The following is a 20566-nucleotide window of genomic DNA, read 5'->3' on the forward strand; positions in this document are numbered from 1 at the left end:
GATGATGGCAAACAGTAACGGATTGGTAGGACCAGATCTGAGCTTACTGCTAATTTATATTTTCTCCATATCCTTAGGAACATGAAGCCTTTCAGGAAGGCTTTCAAGAGGAATAGCCAGTAGACTGCTTTAAAGTCAACAAGAGTTTTTGTGACAAAAAGAACAGGGCCTGGAGGACTGGTGACAAGGAGCAACTGTTTTTGAATACCTGTGCTAAATCTCAACAGTGCTTCTCTGCCAGTTGTTGCAGGGTAAAAAATTGCCAGACATGTCCATAGCACTCAAGCAAGTCTTTAATAAGGATAAGACTTTCCGTCCAAAACGCAAGTTTGAACGTGGGACCCAGAGATTTGAGCTTCATAAACGAGCACAGGCCTCTCTGAACTCAGGTGTAGACTTGAAAGCAGCGGTGCAGTTGCCAAGTGGAGAAGACCAAAATGACTGGGTGGCCGTCCATGTTGTCGACTTCTTCAACAGGATCAACCTCATTTATGGAACTATCTGTGAGTTCTGCACAGAGAGGACCTGCCCAGTGATGTCTGGAGGCCCTAAGTATGAGTACCGGTGGCAGGATGACATGAAGTACAAGAAGCCCACAGCACTGCCAGCACCCCAGTATATGAACCTTCTCATGGACTGGATCGAGGTGCAAATCAACAATGAGGATATATTTCCTACAAGTGTAGGTAAGTGCAAGGAAGGCCTGAAGTGTAAACTGCCTTTCATTCTGTGTACTAAGCATGCTTCCTTCTTGTCCCTCATTTTATGGATTGTGGAATTCAAGCCCTTAAAGTGCAGAGGGAAAAAGAGGAGTGTGTCTTGCAGGAACAGTGTGAAATGTATGAAATATTACCCATGCCTGCTAGAATATAGTGGGGCTTTCTTCCCAAACCTTTGTTCCTGGTAAGCTTCTCAGGTTAAACCTTAAAAGTTAGCAGCAATGCATTATTAGCTGTTGAAAGCTAATCAAGTTTGAACTGTTTTGCACTTTGCCTGGCTGCTTGTGCAGATACAAAATGGATGGAAAGCAAAGCTTAATTAGAATGGCACCTTTCCTTCAAAGTGTGTAAAGCTGTGCAAAAGACACTGGAGAGTCAGGAATGCAGTGAAGTCTGCCCTCTCGCTGTCTCTTGACTTCCTACCCCAAACTGATGACTGGGGAAGTGAATTATTCTCCAAATTATCTTTCCAAGACTATATATAGCTAACAAAGCTTTGGCTGTGGTTTAACCAACATAGCCATGTTAGCGGACAGCCCAGAGCAGAGAACAATAAGGGCAGCACAATTTTCCTTTGAATTCTAAGATTAATTTTGCTCAAGGGTGGACAAGCAGGTGTAAATATCTTTGCTGAAATAGTTCCCTCTGGATGAGGAGGACTTTACCAGAAAAGTGCATTGTCTAGTGTAGACATAACCTATATCTTTAGTTGTGGCTGCTGTTAATAAAAAGGATGAGATGTTATACCTTAGAGACTTCGGTGTACTTAGGTAAACTTTTAACAAGTTTATTTAATGAGTCCTGATTAACTTCTTGCAAGTGAGAAAGCTGAGAGCTTCATTTAACAGATGTGAGAATGTTATGTATAAATACCTGGCTTGGATGATGGGTAACACATAAGAAGAATGTTCAAATATTAAAATGAGTTCAGCAGAATATTTTGCAGTTTCTATTCATTTAGGGCCTGAGGTTAATTGGTAGAAGATGATATGTCAAGAGGCTGCATGTATCATTAAGCTGTCTTGACCTTTGAAATATCTGCTTCTTGGCCTTGAGAGTTATTTGGCTGGATAAACTATAGTTTGTTTCCCAGTCCTTGTCCCTTTTCAACACCAATAGGTAAAAAGAACAAGGCACTAACTATACCCTATAACTTAAACTTTGCCAGTCTGTTGCATAGCAGGAGTAAGGAAGGTTTCCAAAGTAGCGCCTTATTTTTTGGATAGTGAAAAATAGGTTTGGTTTCTTCAGGTGTGTGTTGCTGTTTTTTGTTTCTTGTGGATGAATGATTTTTGGACTTTAGAGTGGGTTGGGGGTGCTGTGAAGTGTGGGTAGTATGTTGGTGTTTATGCTTCTATTGGTATTTATGCAGGCTTCTGTTATACCATGTTTCTGTCTTGGAGCATTCTGTATTTTGCTGTGCTATTGCAGTCTGTACATGCAGAAAATGTGGCCTGTCGGCAGGCATGGGGAGCAGGTGAAAAACACACTGACATGCTGATAGGCTTTTCTGAACCAACAAATAATCTGTTACATGAGTTTGCACCTCTAATAGCTCCCCTCACTGATGTTTTTAGGAAGATATGTCTGGAACTTCTATGCAGAAGGCACATATCTATTGTAAATTGTTAGTCTAATGGAAGACATCCCATTATCTATGGGTTATCATCTATGTCTACTTTCTGGCTAGATGTCCAAAGATGCTTCCTAGTAAGTAATGGTAGCAGCCTGTCTGGGGCAGATGGATTTCTCTGTGCTTGGTCTAATGTGAGAAGTGCAGAGCTGCTAAAAGAAAAAAACACCACTTTCTGCACATTTCAGAACAATATTCAACCTAGGAATGAAGTCAGTAAATACCCTCTACCATTTTTCTTCTCCCAGCAGCTCCTACTATTGTGGATTGTATCAAATCCATAGAAAATGAGGAAGGGAAAAGACCTGTGGTCTCCAGAATGGAGCTGAACTGATACAAGTCAGAACGTGAACTCTTGGTATCTGTGAAAATCTTTGTCTCCCTCTGAACTGAGCCAAAGGAAGGAGGAGAGAGATTTTGTAGATAATCTTTGAAGCATTACTGCATAAAGCAGCATTTTCTTCTGTCCATCCCTCTCCCGTTTTATTTAGTGTCTGTCGCAGCTTCTTCATTATCTTTTTGATACACTGATTCATGGTGTGAAACTGTTGGTAAAATTGCTTGAGTATCCCTAGATCTTGTGGTTCAGAAATAGATGCCCACTGACTTGAATTTGGAGTTCTTGGGACCTTTGCTCTCAGCAAGTTCCAAATTAGTCACCCTAAACTAGTCAAAGAGAAGTTTGGTCAGAATGTCTCCAACAGAGGCAATGGTTCTGTAGCCTCTATAGCTGGGAGCAGTTGTCAAGCTCTCTAAGTTCTGTTCCTGGGTAAATTAGTTGTCCCTCAAGGGAATCACTCTAGTTTCTTTACACATCAGTCCTCTATTTGTAAAAATGGAGATGATAATACCAGTTTGCATGAGTACAGCTTGTAAAACTTTTGAAAGAAATTGCACTAATTCAGCATGTGCATTGTTACATGTTTTGCTTTTCACAATTGATCAGAGAGAGAGAAGCTTTGTTATTGTGCTCGGTACTGTTTGTTCCTGCCAGCTCTGCAGCAGCCTTTGAATAAGAAGCGTATCATGGGCTGTTACCTTTAGTATTAAGGCAAACCTCTCTTTAGTCTCATTCTGAGAAATTAATGATGGTGGAAATTCTGGCTGCTCGTTCTTCAAAGCAATTGAAATAGATCTTGGAAGATGATATACCTGGATCTCAAAACTAAACAGGTTTAGATATGCCCTTGTTAATAGTACAGTTATTTTAAAACACAGCACAACTTCACCTTATGTTATGCTGTCCTTATGATCATAAACGTGAAAGGAGTTTTTGCAGAAAGTGCTACAAAAAATTGCTCCTCGTGATGTATCTGGTTGTTATTAAAGTGATACATTTACTGCTTTGGGTCTTTGTAGCCTGTGGTCATCAGTGTATTCCTCTGGAAAAAATCTATGCCCAGTATGGGATTTTGCCTGACCTTTCCATTAGCAAATGAGCTTGGTTAAGAAAACTAGAGTGGGATTTATAGGAGCTGTCTATAGAAACTTGTGCATATTTTCCCAGCTTAATCCTATTAAACTTGTCCTTTCTCATTTGACATACCTCATGCAAACTGTATTTCTTAAAAAAAAAAAAAAAAAAAAAAAAAAAGATTTCTAGAATTGTGATTAAGGACAGCTTTCACTGAGGAGCTACATTAAAGGAAAATAATTACAGATAGCCAGGCTCAGTGGTCTGGATTTTTTTGTTGTTGTTGCTCATCCCTCTGCATTTTAAAAAGAAATGAATGCAGTTCTGTTATAAATTGTTACCAATATTATTTTTAACAGAAATGCCTCTCAGTATTTACATTTGTACTATAACCTCTGGTCACTTACCAGTATGTGTGATTCCTGTGGTCTGGAGCTATTTCATCTTTTCTTCCTCCAGTCATTCTGGTCCATTCATTTGCTGACAGCAGAGCCTCTTCATCTAGCCTTAATACTAAACTGGCTGACAGGGGGATAGGGAGCTGGTATGGGAACTGAACAGCTGATAACAGTTGTGAGTAGCTGACAAAAACAGGTGCTGAATGAAAGGTCACCTCTGTAGTGAAAGAGCACTCTTCTGATAAAGTAAAGCTTTAAGGACTCTCTTTGGAAGATGGCCTCACAGGTCTAGAGAGTTTTACTGACTATTTTCTGATTTCATTACCATTATTCTCAATTTCTTTGATCCATTTTCAAGTGTATTTAAAGCCTGTAACAGGCTGACAGCTCTCAAGACTGAAGTTTTATACGTAATCCTGACCTGTGTCTCAGCCTTCACTGAATGGGAGTGTAAGAACAGAATGAAGGAGTGTTCACTGATGTGCATACTCAGGCCATGCCAGTGAAGCTACCAGTATTAGTCCCTAGCATGAGTTTTGGTAATGTGTTGGAGTCTTATTTAATTTGGGGGTAAACACTTCTTCTTCATTACCTACTAAGTGCTCTTCCAGGTACCTAACAGCCTTGGTGTTTAAACACCTTTCAAGGGGTATATTCCCCAGGCTCATATGGACCATCTAAATACTCCACAGGCTCAAAAGTACTTTTTTTTTTCTACTTCCTTATCTCTGTGCTCTTGGCTAAAAAGACTGAAGGAATCACTTGGAGCAGGAAGCAGTAGATCCTCGAGACAACTGCTGGTTTTGGTAAACTGTAATTGATAGCTTTCACTATGTGTGCTTGGGCAGCACCAAAAGAGGAGCTGGGCAGTCTACTGCTGTGCTCTGTTCTGGCCCTGATTCCTAAACAAGACAAATTCAGCTCCCTTGTGGGTTGCTTCCCCCCCTCCCCCCCCCGGTACAGCCTTAAATTGAGAGTCATTCTGTCTTGTTTAGATTTTGAGGGAAGCAAATAGGTTTTTGTGTTTGTTTTTTCTCTCATAAGAGTCACTGGAAAAAATATCCATATACTTAAGGTCACAGGGGAGTATTATCTTCATCTATTCTAGTTTGACCTCCTGCATAACACAGGTCAGAGAGTGTCACCACATGATTTCTTTGTTAGGTCTGTAGCTTGAAGCAAGAAGAGAGTACAGAAGACAGGGTGTTCTGCTGAAATAAACAAGAACATGAACTTCTTTTCTGACTTGCCATAAGAAGAAACTCTATCCCCATGAGGTCAGTCAAGCAGTGGAGCTGGGACTCAGAGAGGTTGTGCCATCACCATCTGTGGAGGTTGTCAAGAACAGGCTGCAGAAAGTCCTGAGCCATCTGGTCTAATCTCATGACTACTTCAAGCAGGAAGTTGGACTAGAGACCTTTCAGGGTCCCTGTGAGCTTGAATTGTCCTGTGATTGTGAGTTCTAATTTCAGCACTGATAGGCTGCTTAAGAGACAAGAACTAGTTGATTAGAAACTGATTAACCAGTTGCAATTTGGCGTTTGATGGAAGTACAAAATCACTTTTAAGCTGTAAAAGTTTGCACAGAGTAGGATTTCAAGGGTGTTCAGTTTCTGTAATCAAATAACCTAGTTATGGCTGATGCAAATGGCAGCATACTCTTAGTGTGTTTAAAGTTAGGACTTCAGCTGACAACATATCTTTTGAAATATACTGCTCTGTCCGTGCTGGACTGGTAAATTTTGGTAGCTGACAGCTTCAAATTTTCTTGCACAAAGCATATAGGTGATGCCACTGCCAAAAGAGGAAGCCAGTACATTGCCAAAGATGCATCTGCAAAGCAGACCAAGCATCCGCAGGGCCCTTGTGGATGAGACTCAAAACAATCACTATATCAAGACCTAAACTTTTTTAATAGTTTCTTATTAATCTTCAGGTAGAATTTTTCTGTTTCTCTAGTCAGTAATAGATGGTTCCAGAAGCTTCCAGACTACTTATCATTTGGGCATTCTTCTGCAGAGGCTGGGGACCAGCTGGCTGGAGGGTGTGATTGGGGACTCCTCAACTATTTTTAATGAGTAAAGGGCTTGTAGCCTGTGGGAAGGTGGGGAGAGTGTCTGATGTCATTGACTTTGTCCTACATCCCTCCCTCTCCTATTGCTCTCCCAATGAATGGGGAGGTGTCCAAGGTGTGGTTGAAGTGGCTGTTGCTGGTTGCATATACTTTTTCTCCATTCCTTTTGCAGCCAATAGCACCAACCTCTAGGAACCACAATTGCTTCCTGCACATCCATCTTGCAATAAAAATCATACAGTCTGTACAGCTGGTTTGTTTATTTTAAGAGAAGGCTTTACCTGGAGCTGAAGGGAGGGAGTCAGACTGCTGACTGTTAACTGGTCATTTATTTATCCAATGATGAACGGTTATAGCTGTGGGCCACCCGCTGAAGACTCTTGTAAATTACAGACAATCCTTTTGCTTGATCTTCACAGCTGTTAGAACAATGCTGGATTTAGGCTAAAGAATAATTTTTTTTGTAAAGCTTCTCTTCTTTTCACTATTGCTGCCCTTCCTTGGTCCTGTCATCCACACATGTAAGTGCTCATGAGAACTTTCATTTCATCTGTTATGTAAATGAAGAAAAATTACCAAGATGCAGACCTCTGTATGGCTGTAACATCTCTCCAGTCATTTAACTATGTCAATTCTGTGCATATTTGTATGTTATAGCAAAGTAAAGCACCCTCTCAGAGCTGTCTTTTCAAGAAAGTTTTGTGTCTTTCCCCAGGCTGGAAATATTAGGCAGATATGTTGCAACTAGGTAGTGTCAGAGCCTCCTCCTCATCCCCCCTTTTCTTCTGTTCCTCTTGTTTAGGAGCTAGCAGATGTTTTTCTGTAAACCAAGCTGGCAGATAAACTGGTCCAGAAACCTAGCACATTTTAGAAAAACCTGGATATGCCCTATCCTTAAAGAATGTTGAGAAGCATTGTGTTAGTCACATGTGTATAGCAAATGATGCCATTTACTAGATAGATAGATACCCGGCCTTTTTAACATTGCATAACTTTCTCGCTGACTGATTATACCTCAGAGCAGCTTGGTTCCCTAGTTCTGTCTGGTATGTAACATGCCTTGATTACTCCAGGGTCTCTGCTTTTACAAGAATGGGTACTGAAGCTTAGAAGTAGTCTAGACAGTCCTCAAGCCCAGTTACTGTGAATTACTTAGAGTAAATATTAAGGAATCATGTGGATCACAGTGATCCCCTGTCTGCTGTGCAGTTGTAATCAAGAAGTCTTGTACTGTTTTTTAGTTCAACTAAAACTGGCCAGCATTAAAGACACAGGACAATTTGATTTTGTCACTGTTTGCTAAGTGCTTCATGTCAAAGGAAATGCTGGGATTCAGAATATTATGCCATTCTAAGTGATTAGCAGAATTCAATTCAAAGTGTTCCAGATGTGGTCTTTACCAGTGGTTTTTGCTGTCTCCTCCACTTCATTTCCAGTAGTGGTTTTTGAACAGCTAGCTCAACCTGAAATTTTGGAATTAGGCTCTTTGTTCCATCTGTTAAATTCCGACCACTAATAACATGCTTTCCCCACTCAGTGTTATCAACCTAGCTGAGCTAGCAGCCGTGTGTGTAGTAGTCTGCTGCTAATAACAGCCAGTAGCAGATTAGTTTGTCTTGGAACAAGGCCAGAAGAAGGAGAGGCATGATTTGTTTTCTGGGATGGTACCAGATTCAGGCCACCCACCACTCAAAGCATACTGGAAAATTACCATCTATTCCTTGCTTAGGAGCTGAAGCAGCTCTAAAATTCCTCTCACCACATGAATCAATGCAGTAACCCGTAAATAAGCTTATTGCCTGGAACAGTGTGTAAATTTAATCATGTAGCTGTAAAGAGCCTTTTAAAAGTGCTAATGTCTGACTGACAGGCAGCTGTCCCAAAGGTATCCTCCCTAGTGTACCTTCTTGATATGATGTCAGATGTGCCATTTCAGGAACATTTGAGGTCTGCTTTCAGATCAAACCCATAAACTAACCCATTCTTCAGTCTTGTGCTGACATTAGCCTGAAATAGAAAATAAGTGTAAATTCTTTAGCGTAATTTGCTTCTACATCAGTGGGTTTGCTACCACTGAGTTGTCTGCATTCCACAGCATTGTGTGCATTCCACTCTATTATGAACAAGGGGAATAAATACCTCCTTATCTGAGACCTTACAAAAGCAGACTTTGTCTGAGATGCTGCAAAACCTAATATAAGAAGGAGTAGTATTTATAGGTCATAATGGCTTTGCTGGTTTATTTTTAAGAACCCAGAGAAAATAAAATTCACAAGTAACACCTTTTCCAGCTTTTTCCCCCATGCTTCATTTGCAAAACTTAAGTTATTATTTAACCTCAGAAATACTGTAGAAAATTCATGGTACTCCCACAAATCATTTTCATCCTTAAGGTTAATATTCTGGGGGCAACACTAATACTCTTAGGCATATTTTATGCAGAATATAGCCAAGGGAAGATGCACCTGTAAATGTGGTCTTCAGATACTGCAGCCAGTGTGATAATAATAGTCACAATAAAGTGCTGTCATAAATATGAAAATAAAATAATTTAGCCTAATTTGAAGTACCAATCTCTGTTTACCTTCCCTGTGGACCTGCTAGAGTGCTTTAACCATATTGTTCTAATGGTCAGTTCTGGAAAGCGTAGAGCAAGGACAAGATCCTTTGTTTTAGCCAGGGGTACATCCACTGACACTGCTTCTGAATTTTCAAATAGAAATTTGGCCTTCTAGTTTCAGATAGACTATCTAAATAGAGCAAAATTAGAAATCTTAACAGGAGGAAAATCATTAGATTAAATGATGCCCTCATGTCTTTTGCAGATATTTTTGGATGAAAATCAAGTATATACTTAAAAAGTAATTGGTTAAACACCACTTGTGTGATAAAAGCCATGTTTGAGCCTTTATTCTTTAAATATAAAAACAGGAATTACATATTCAGATAATCTGAAATACTTGTAAGCAGTGATTTTCATCCCCATAATGCTAGAAAGATAACTATCACCCTTTCTTATCAGTATTATTTATTAGTTTTATTAAGTCGGTTGTGTGCTTGTCATTAAAGACAAAGAGTTCTCTCCCTCGAGGAATTTACGTGATTGACTAAGCAAATTTCAGCAAGGTATTATGTGAAGAAAAGTTCTTCACAGAGCAAGGCCATTTAGCATGGCTTCTGCTAAAATAAACTATTCATCTCCAGATTAGTTTGACCAGTGTCTTCATCTGAAAACTCACAGGTTGTGCTGTATATGACATGACTAGCAACTGATCTATATGGTTTAGTCTTTCACTTTCCCTGTGAAGAATGAACTGCACATGCATTGCAGTGCTTTGATTCAGTGGACCATAATTTATTTTTCTTCATGTATGTGTTTCCATGTATTTACTTTAGAAAAGGCCAGACCAAAGAAGTGAAAGCTGGTGGTTGTTAGTTCTCAGGGGATTTTATTTCTCAGTCTGAGAATGGCTTGCCTTTATCTTTGTGGTTGTGAGTCTCACTCTTTCTTTGGTATGTGGTCCACCATGGTCCTTCCCATGGCTGTTGTAAACATTCAGTGCCTTGGCTGTTGAATACCTTGAAAATAACTTGAAATCTGGACTCTGATGAGATCTGAAAGAAGGCAGCTATATTCATTCTACTGTATCCATTCTTAAGGATGATGCAAAGCCTGGTGCCTTAACAGATCTAGGTATGAAGAAGAAAGGACAACATTCTACTATTTTGAAAAATATAACTTGGTGCAAACCTGAACACAAACACATAAAGTTGCTCAGGAGGTAGGTGGGAAGGAAAAAAGCAGAGGTCAGTCTTTGGACCGTTAAGGGCAACAGGTTTATTTTATTAGAACATTTTTTCTACAGTACATTCATGCTTCCTGCTTATTCACTATCCTTTCTCCTCTGCAGAGGAGATCAAAGCTTGCTGTTTCTGTTCCATGAGAATATGTCAGAGTGATTCAGTCATTTGCTGAAGTGGAACATGTTTAAGCTTAATGCTTCTGGACTTCTTCATTCAGAGAAAGCTGGGTTATCCTTGGAATCAGGTTCAAATCCTCATTGGCTCAAAAATGGAAAAGTTTGCCAGTGTCTTTTGTTATAGCTACCAAGTTATGCATTGCCACACCAGATTCACACTTGATGGACTCTGTTCAACTGATGCCTAGCGCTGGTATGGCAGAAACTGTTTTTGAAGCTAAAATGAACATTCAGGGGCAGAGGCACAACAATTAAGATGCTCTAGCCAGGATTTGGGTTGCTGTTGTCAGCACCTGAAAAATGGAAGAGCCCTTCCTACATTAAGAAATGGAAATGAATCAGGTGAGTATTGAGTCTAAAGCTGATGTTAAATCATTTTTAAATGGAAGAATACCTGGAAAATTTTCAGATTTATGTGCAAGACAGTAATTATTAGGCATCATAATTCAGCCAGTTCATATTCAATGGTCTTAAAATTAATGGAGCAAACCCTTTTTTTTTTTTTTTTTTTTAATGCAGGTATGAATTTAGTAGGGTATGAACCAGTCTGAACCCCAGTTGTCAGAGTTACTCCATTTTCAAGCCAGTATTATTCATTTTGCTTAGTACTCATACTTAGGGATAACATAAAGCATCTTTCGTGTTTTTGTTGAGGCTTGTGTGTACCTGGCTAGAAATTGCTTGGAAACCAAAATGATAACATGAATCAGAAGCTTATGATCATACCTCAGCTGACCCACTTTTGGCAAAGCCTAGAGAACAGCCCAACTGTGCTCAGACAGGGAAAGAACTGTGGGGACAGCTGGGTGCCATCTGTGAGATAGGGCATTGGAGGTGTCTGGTGTGTGTTTCAGACCCTCACTGCTGCCTGTCTCTCTGTGCATTGGGAACATTTTCACCTGTGTGAATGCAATATTAACAGACATTTGTCTCAAGTAACAAGTAGTTTTGTCTCACTACTTGCTTATGTTTGGAAGTGAATATGGAAGGGGTAATAGATGCTGGAGGTTAAAATAAAAGTAGGACAAGTCTATGGCAGACAAGTTATTTTCAGGTGGCTTTACCACTCAGTTTCTACCACTGTTCTTTTGTTCAGCAGTCTCACAAAGCCCTAAGCTATCTGGCAAATGCTGAAATGTACAGGAAGCTATCTCAGGCCCTCTAATCAGAGTTTCAGTCATCTGTGAAAGCTTTGATGCTCTACACACAAGGGGCTGAAAGTTTCTGAGAACAGAGATATGTCCAAATGCAGAGAGAAAAGTAGACCTAAAAAGAGGTGTTACTCCAGAAGGCAACAAGCATCAGATGTTTCTCTGCCTTCCATTTTCCCTGTACCTATAATGACAGTGCCTGAACTGATGGGCATCAGGGTCTTTGTTGAGAAGACACATGACAAGAACAGACTTTAATTTACTTTGTCTCACCTTCATATAACACACACCATTGCTTTGCTTTTTATGTAATTAAGCCAGGCATCTGCTGCTTGTGCCAGCTAACGTGGTAGTGCAAGGAGCAATCCATTAAATTTTGGTTTGGGGTGTACTACTATGCATTACTGCTGTGAAACATATGTCATCATTTTGTGTTTCCACAGTAAGGATGACATTTTAAAATAGAAAATAATTTTTTTAACAAAAATGTTTTTTGATGGTAAAATTTTTCATATTAAGCCATTTTTGCTCTAATATCCCAGAAAAATCATTTGGAAATGTCCTTGCTAGTGGAGACTTCAAAAAGCAAGCAGCACAGAGTTGCTTTTGAAGTATACTTATGTGTATATTGATCCAAATTAAATGGTTAAAAAAAAAAAACTAAAACATTTGACCAACAGAACAAAAATGGATGCTTATCATCTTTTGCTCTTGCAGTGGAGAGCAGTGGAGGGCATGCGTGCTCTGATTCTAATACTGCCAGCTGTTATATGTGGAGAGCTCGGCTGACGTCAGGAAAATCAAGACAAAAATTGAAGGCTTCAGTAGGATGTGCCTCTGTGTGCCTCTATGGGTGTATCCAAGTAGGTATTTGAGATAAAAAAATTATGACCAAAACTCAGAGAGAATTTGCAGTTTATATTTAGTGAGAAAAACTGTGATACTGTTTAATGATATTTTAGGACTTCTAAGAATGCTTTTTAGTACCAGAATTGTACTGAGGGGTTTTTAGCTTATTTTTTTCCACCATATCAGTGAAATATTTATAAGGTGACTCAGAACTGATTAAGAATTGCACAGTGCTGGATGTTTGAGAGGTATAATGTCTGGTTTTCCCCTGGCGTGCACCCTGTCTCTGAGTAGAAGCAGAGTGTTCCCAGATTAACTCAAGCAACAAAAAACATCTGCTGGCATGCAAAAAAAACCATGACAAGCAAACAAGAAAAAAAAACAAACACAAAATAGGAATTTGGATCTTCCACCCTTTTTAATACTTCTTCCACCCAGATACTGTCTTCTGCTTCCTATCCTGTTAAATTTTAACATGTGGTCGTCACAGTGAGACCTAGCTTTCTCATTCCCTTACTTCCCAGACAGGTCAGCAAGATTGCCAGCCTGACAAAATTTGAGCCCATTTACTAACGCAGAGTTCTTCAGTGGGCAGCAGAACCATGACTATGCTGCATTGGATTGCTTCCTATAATGCAAAGCTAAATAGACAGGAGAATAGATAATAAAGATGATTACTTACCTAGCAAGCAGCTGGTTCAGTGGTATCCTATGAATGGTAGTCTTGTGTACTTTCTATGAAGAGCGATAAAGAATCCCGTATTTATCAACAGGAGGAATTTTAAAAGCATATGACTTCTCTCTCACTGGTCCACTGGCTTCAAATGTCAGTCTGTATGCTTCTGAGACATTTTAGTTCCTTCTTCAAGGAATTAATTAAAAGAAGTCATTTGATGTAAGGAGGATAATGTAACCCTGTTTGAACCTTATATATGCTTTCCTTGAGGACAGACACTCAAACACTTTCTTCCTCTCTGGGGAAAACCTCTTTTTCATATCCTTTTTGTTCTGATTAGCATTACTAATGCCTAAGAACTCAGGGACATAGGTGCTGAAGGCCTGAGTGTGTCCAGAGACCTGAGTCTAGCTAGGCACAACATACCCATTTTTTTATAATTCTTGCCAAAGTGCAGTGATATATGAGAGACTGGAAACTCACAACATCCTTCTAATAAGAAAGAATTACTACTTTCGCATTATAGGTGAGAAAATACATGTTCAGACCTCATCAGCATTTCCATATTGAACATAACTTAAGATTCAGGATTTACAATGTGAACCTGGCTTCATTATCTTGATTTCTGGAAGTGTCAACTGTGCTTTCTGACTAAGCCAATAGCAATGAAAAGTTTGCAGCATAACTTTGGAGTTTTATTCCATGCTGCTGGATTGGACCCTCAACTTGTCAAATGATTTTTTTTTTATTTTAAACATGAGTTTACTTGCTTGCATAAGTAGCTCACATCTTGTGAGTGTGCAGCAGGGAGGGAAGGGGAAGAAAAATTTGGTAGATATTGTTTTAACAAGATTCTTTTATAGATGAGGGACTTTTTTGATACTCAGTGTCAGTCATTGCACCATAAAATATGCAAATCAACTGATTAAATGAATGCTTAACCCTGACATCCCTCATGATGAATAGCTATGTCTCAGTTTACTGGAAATCAAGGTAATTTTAGATGTTTCTTCTTCATCACAGTCCCATCTGGATCTCTGCCTCTGTCCCTATTTCTGTTCTAGGGCTGCAAAAGTTCTTCCCACATCTCTTATAACCCTCCCTTTCCCTGGAGAGATACTTTTAGTTTGCTGCCTGTCAAAGCTTTAAGAGTTCTTTTTTTTCCCTCAAGCCTTCAGATGCAATCTTGACATATACAGACTTTATTCTAGAAATCCAGGCTGAGTTTTTCATATAATGATCTCAATTAACCAGTGGGATTAATATAATGAGGTTCAAAATAACTAATTAAATTCAGCAGACAAATCAGAAATATATAGATGCAAACATGTTGTTCCAGTGATGTCACACAGCATTTCAGAAGCTTTAGAGAAAAAGAGTTAGCTTAAATTGCTTGGAAAATAAAAAAAAAAAAGGATTTTCAGGGCCACATACAGTTCTTAGACAACTTATCTGCTTTCTGTAGATCTGCTGATTTATTGGTTGAAAAAAACAGAATTGTAGGTTCTCTTATGAAAAATGAAATCTGCATTTTCAAAATATGTTTAGTGGAAATCTAAAATACTGTGGGAAGGGAAATATTTTGATTTTGAGTGTTTTTAGTGACCTTTGTAGCTGTTCTAGAAGACTGGGCAAATTTTTTTTTTCTTAGGTTTTGTCAAGGTAAAATTTAAAGATCCCAGCAGTCTGTGTAGAACAAAAGGCAAATGTTAAACCTGGGTCTCTTTCCGTAGTTATAATAAAAATCTCAAAGAGATTTCTGAACCATCCTGACTTTCTGTACCATCACAGTTTTCTTTCTTCTGTGGAAATCATCCTTTTTGAATATCTGAGAAGCTTTCTGACATTTCCAGCTCTTCTGAAGTTATGTCCGTCAGAACTGCCAGCAGAGCTCATATAAATATAATGAGTAAAGATAAACTCTTTCCAGCCTTGTGGTCAGTCAGTTTCAGTTTACAAGTACAAAAATCAGCAATTGCCCTGAGAGAAATTTTATTTATCAGCAGAAATCCAACTGAATGTGGTGTTTCTGTTTTGTGTGCTGTGTTTGTCCACATGATGATCCAAGATGGAAGACCTGCTGCTAAAAAGTCCATAGCTCCTGTAGTGTACTAGACTTGGCCAAAAAGCACAGTAAAAGTTATCTTGATGATAATTCTGATGTCTGTTATCTTAACTTGATCCAGTAGGTCTTATTCCATCTCTCATTTTTGCCACTGAAAATATTTATTTTATCTGTAGGATGTTAGTGCTGATAAGAGAACCTCATATCCTTTTGAGAAGTCAATGGGCAGTAATAATGTAAAACTGTCTGGAAGTTTTGCAGCAGTTTTGGTTTTGAATTGTTTTATTTGTTGCTTTTTTTTAAATGAGGATTTAACTATGTAGCTATTTTTAACACTGTATGCTAGGGCTTAATAGATGCCTAAGTGCAGAAGGAGATGTTGTAGCCTTTGGACTTTCAAGTGTCCCTGCTTCAAGGAGCCAGGACAGGTGGAATATTTTGATGGAATGTGCAAAACAGGTAAAGCAAGTGAGAGAAAAATTATTGTTTGCATTTAATAGATGGGTAGCCAGAGATGTACAGAGAGATTAAATGATTCACTGCAGGGGGTTTGTAGAAGTTCAGGAATCAAATGCAGTTGGCAGCATTAATAACAATATAATCTTTTCTCTGCGTTACGGTAACTATGTTTCAGTATTGTTTATTTTTTCCAGAGACAAATCCATTACATATGAAAGAAGCATCTCTATTCTTTGCAATACTTTTTTGTTCTGTTTAATTTACCGTGCTTCCTGATGCAGTGATAACTTGTATGCGAGACTGATAATGTAATGAAGACAGACCTCAACCATCTGATAAGTGGTTAGGGTTTTTTTATGATTCCTTTTCTTTTTTTGTCTCTGCCATATCCATGTTTTCTAGGTTTCCATGGTTGTTGTTTTGCATAGTTTAGTGGAAATTTTTAACTTCTTTGACCTCTTCTGAGAGGCAATTCTTTATTGTAGTTATGGTAAAAAAAAAAATGTGGTGGTGATGAGGGGAAAATCAGCTTCTAATTCTCTCCCTGGAACAAACACTGGCTAGGAGAATCAGACACATGCATGTCTGGCTTTTGTTGAGGCAGCTTTATATGCACTGAGCTGCCATACACACTGCTTAGGGAAACTAGTGTATCCTAGGTTTACAACTTGATGTTAATCACAGTGGTAGGAATAGAAAGTTTGAAGGCAGGCCTCTAATCTGTGACTAGTCTGTCCTGACCAGGTCACAGCTTGCTAGGCTACAGAGAAGACTTAATCATTTTGGTTTAGCTGTTTTCTCAGGCTAGCAATCTTAGGCTGCTTGGTTGTGAAAAGAGTTGATTTTCTTTTAGAAAGGTGCTCTGAGAAAGGATGAGGTAGCTATGTTTGAAGCATGACTAGGAGATGCGACATAATTTCTGAAAAAGATTTGTTTCAAGAAAATAAGCCTTTCCTTCTCAACAGGAGAGTAATATTATGTTGGAGCAAATTATAAAAGTTAAACTGACTTAAAACCCATTTCAGAAGGGAAAATCAGCCTCATGCCTCTTACTGTCAGAGTCTCCAAACAGTGATTCCAGTTTCTAACTCTTGATAAATTGTGGGAGCTGGTCTGCATGCTTGGTCTTTCTCAGTTCTGTTGCTGTTAATTTCAAATGTATTATTCATACTGCAGTGATAGGCAGCTATTCTGCTATAGAGCTTTAAGAGAGAATAATATTAGTGCTATGTGTGGAAGTTCATTTCCCATCAGTTTCTCTCCTTTGCTGCATTATGCCCTTCCTACTTCAATAATTAAACTATTGGTAGGCCAAACCTTTTGCTGAGCTGGATGAACAGTTTAGGAAAAAGTTGTCTCATCTACCTTTGTAATGTCTTATAGCAATTCAAGCAGAAGCCATTAAGTACTGTCTGCTGGCCTTCCATGTCTGCAATGCAAATACTTATATGACTGTGTCCAGTGCATGAGGCATGTCTGTACATGCATTCTGTGGGTGGTGACTAAAAGGGTTTCTTTCTTTGACAATGTGAACTGCATTTTTCAGTCCACTGGTGCATGCAAGCTTTTCATGACTTTCAGCACAGCTTGAGCCTTGTTCCTAACACAACTGACCTGTGTCTGTGCATGTGGCTTGTACACCTCACATGTTCATGATTTTAAGAGCACTGTAGGGCTCTGTCAAGTGCCCCCATCTGCCCTCAAGGTACCTCTGTGCAGCTCTGTTGTCCCCACAAAAAAATGTACTAACTGTTTGACTACTGTGAAATTACACAGACTTACGATAGGAGCTGGAATGTGATTGATGTTCCCTTGCATTCTGGTTGCCCTCTTAATATATGCAGCATTATTTGTGTTTTTTTTCTAACTTGTGCAGTTTTGACTGGAATCCATCTGCCAATGCAATCAAAGAGCTTTCTACAGTGAAACAGGAAACAAAATGTGCATCCTGCATATGCCTTTTGGAGTTTGAAGCCAAAGGTGAAGCCATGTCTTAACAATGTAGCTCTGGTAAGACAAGCTCTTGTCCTGCAGAGAAAAGACCTGATGAATGCTAGAAATAATGCTTATCTGTTGCTTCATCAAGATGAAATAATACTTTTGCTATTTCTTGCACAGCAGCAAGGTTTGCCCCCTCCATTTCAAATACCTTCACTCTACCCATCTACCAGGTTTATGGGTAGAACTACTTAGGCTGTCTTAATTAAAGCAACAAAATTCCTTTCTCCTCCGTTGCTGGTTAATGCTGCTTCCATGTGCCTAAGCAGTGCATTGTGAAATGACAGACAACTGTTGTTAAGCTATAACTCACGTTAACAGCAGGATCCCCAGAGAAAGGCTTTGCAGCCTGACAGAGTCATTCTTGTGCTGGGTTGTCAGATCTGTGTCACAAAGAACTCTTAGAGTACAAATTATTTGCTTAGAGTGGTATTTGTGTGCCATCACAAAACTTAAATATGCAGCAGGACTACAGAAATATCAGATCATTTTCTGTGTTTGACACTGTTGATAGGAGACCCAAAGTCTTGTGGTTACACATTTAACCTCAAAGAATTCTTTTCAGGTTGAGAAAACCATGAAACCAAAGTCGAAATGCTTTCATTTCCCCAGAGACTTATAGAACATGCTCTCCAACAGAAGCCATACCACAGGAGTGGATGCCTCCAAGTGTAAATGACTATAGGAATTTCCTAAAACAGAGATGTCCATAATGTTTTGTGTGTCTCCCTTTTTACTCTTAAAAGGTTTTGTTTTACTTGGCTAATCCTTTGGGCCATGCTTAGAATCCCTGGAACAATAGGTCAGTGCAAACCATGGTTACTGATGGATGACTGTTTTGAATGCTTGAGAAGAAAAACCCACTTTCAGCAAAGTCAAAGATGAAAAAAGACCTGACAAATGTTCAAAGCATTTCAATGACAGTACAGAGTGAGACAGGCTTTACCCCTAGTGCTCATGCACAGCATAGTTTTCCTCTTTCCATCTCACAGTGAGTCATATGTCTGAGGAACATCAGAGGAGCTTTGCCCTTTCATAAGCTTAAAAATATACAGTGGAAACTTGAATTTTCTTCTCATAATGTAAATCAGTGGCACATTGATTCATGACAGAGAAAAGGAAGGTCGCCTTGACATCTGGAATCAGAGATGCTCAAGGAGGGAATAATCAAAAGTTTGTTAATATTTGGATGGGGAAAGGGAAGACAATGAACAGATTCTGTAAAAGCCAAAACCCTATCTGGCTTTGGAAAAAAATGCCTTTTCTCTTTAGACTCAGATGATCAGCTGAACTGAGAAACTTAGTTTACCAGTAAACATATATTATATGTTGACATTTATACTGTCAACATTATTATGGTGAAATAATGGGAATTGTTCCTACAGTGTCTACTCTAATCAGCTTAAATACAAAGAACTCAGCCCAGTAATAGACAAATCCCTAAAGTTTGAAACTATAATACTCAGCAGCTGAGACACTTCAAAACAACTTGCTGAATGAGATCAAACCTTTTAGAAAGTGCCAATGAATATTTGGGCATTAGAACAATAGAGCTGTTTAGAATTTATGTGCTTTAAAATTAGCTGCATATGAAGGATACCTTTCTCTTGGAGTTCTGGGACTTGGTGGGGGAGTTGTTTTGTTTTGTTTTAGGATGTAATTATCCAAGAGCCCTATAAAGCAAGGGGAATGTTACTGATTTCATTTTTCAAATGAGAGACCAAAACTCAGTATAGTCTACCTAATGTATGAGTAGCTACTCAGATAGGAAATGCTGAGTAGAAGTGATTTTTCTTATGCTGTACAGTGGTTCAGGGTCGATCCAAAATGGGTAGTGTCAGTGATTCCAAGAATACTGCTTATTTGTTCCTAAAACTGTAGAGTTTTTGTATGCATAAAGTTTTCAGCTTTCATTTGAAGCAATGGAGAAGAAAAATGTAAGACTAAAAAAAACCCAATAATCACATGCATTTTTAGCCATGCAATTACAGGAGAAAGCTTGACAGTTTCTGGAAGTATTAAAATTGCAAATCAAACAGAAAAAGGTTTTGTCTAAGTGTATGTTTACTCAAGGACGACAATATTACAGTCTTTTGAATGTTTGTCCAGATTCATGAACTGTGAGCAGACAGTGCAAATAACAATGACTGTACAAGTTCAAAGCAAAGGTCTCCCTAGCCTAGTAGAGGATGTCTGTAAGAGAAGAGCATGAGAAAAGGGCAAAGTGGTATTTTCCACCTTCCAGCAATCCACATCTCAGAGGCTGTCTTTCAGAGGTTTCAAAACACCCTTCGATCCCAGGAATTCTGACCAGAAGAAGAGTCTCAGAAACTGCAGTCTCAAAGTTTCATGTTCATGCTGATTCCATGTTCTACTCATATCATTTTTTTACTGGTGTTGACTTTTTTCAGTAGGGAATTTCTGCCAAGGGATTAAATTTTGCTGGTGAAGAAAAGAGCTGTTGGAAGGTTTGGGTCATAGCTGAAAACACATCCTTCTCTGAAGTGAAAGCAAAGGATCTGAAACTTTGTGTCTGTTTCATCTCTCATTACAGCTGCAGTTCCTTTTAATACTTTATAGATTTTCTTTGGACAGACGTATTTTGAAAACTCTTTGGGTTACAGTAGCTGTCCCATCCAGACACAGAAGCTTTGGAATAAAGATCAGTGCCCATTATAGTGTTCAGGTTGTGTTGTAATTTGAGCTAATTGATTAACTAACAGTTAACTAACAGTTTGCATTTTTACTGCAGATGAAAAGTATTTGTCTCTGTCCTGAGTCGCAGCAACAGGCGACCCTGGAGTTTATAACCTCAAAGAGAATGGTGCAGTAATTTGCTTTCTGAGAAATCAACAACAGGAGCAAAAGAGAAAAAAAACATGAAACTTTTTAACACAAAGTAATTATTCACCCATGTGGAAATTTGACACCAGCATTACGATAAAGTTTTCATTTTGCGTGTTGTATGCATTGTGCAAACAGTTGAGTCGCAGGGAACTGAGGACTTCCCTTTGAAGCAGCAGCTGCCTGCACATGAGCCGGGAAGCTTTACAGTAAAGTAAGTGTTGATAGAAATATTCAAGCTGAAAATTTGTCTTGTGGAATGTAGCCTTCAGCTGAAATGAAGGAATTGCTTGTTATCTCTCTTGT

At 38.9% G+C, this 20566-nt stretch overlaps 1 protein-coding gene across 1 annotated transcript in view; it reads left to right on the forward strand.

The window, feature by feature from the left end:
• The first annotated feature begins 268 nt into the window (after nucleotides 1–268).
• Nucleotides 269–20566, forward strand: part of MOB3B (MOB kinase activator 3B) — a 42202-nt gene continuing 21904 nt past the window's right edge. The window contains exon 1 of the mRNA XM_026091824.1: nucleotides 269–686. Coding sequence (XP_025947609.1) covers nucleotides 269–686 — 418 coding nt within the window. The remainder of the gene's footprint in view (nucleotides 687–20566) is intronic.

Source organism: Apteryx rowi, unplaced genomic scaffold, assembly GCF_003343035.1.
Source record: "Apteryx rowi isolate R43461 unplaced genomic scaffold, aptRow1 scaffold_927, whole genome shotgun sequence".
Lineage (NCBI taxonomy): Eukaryota > Metazoa > Chordata > Aves > Apterygiformes > Apterygidae > Apteryx > Apteryx rowi.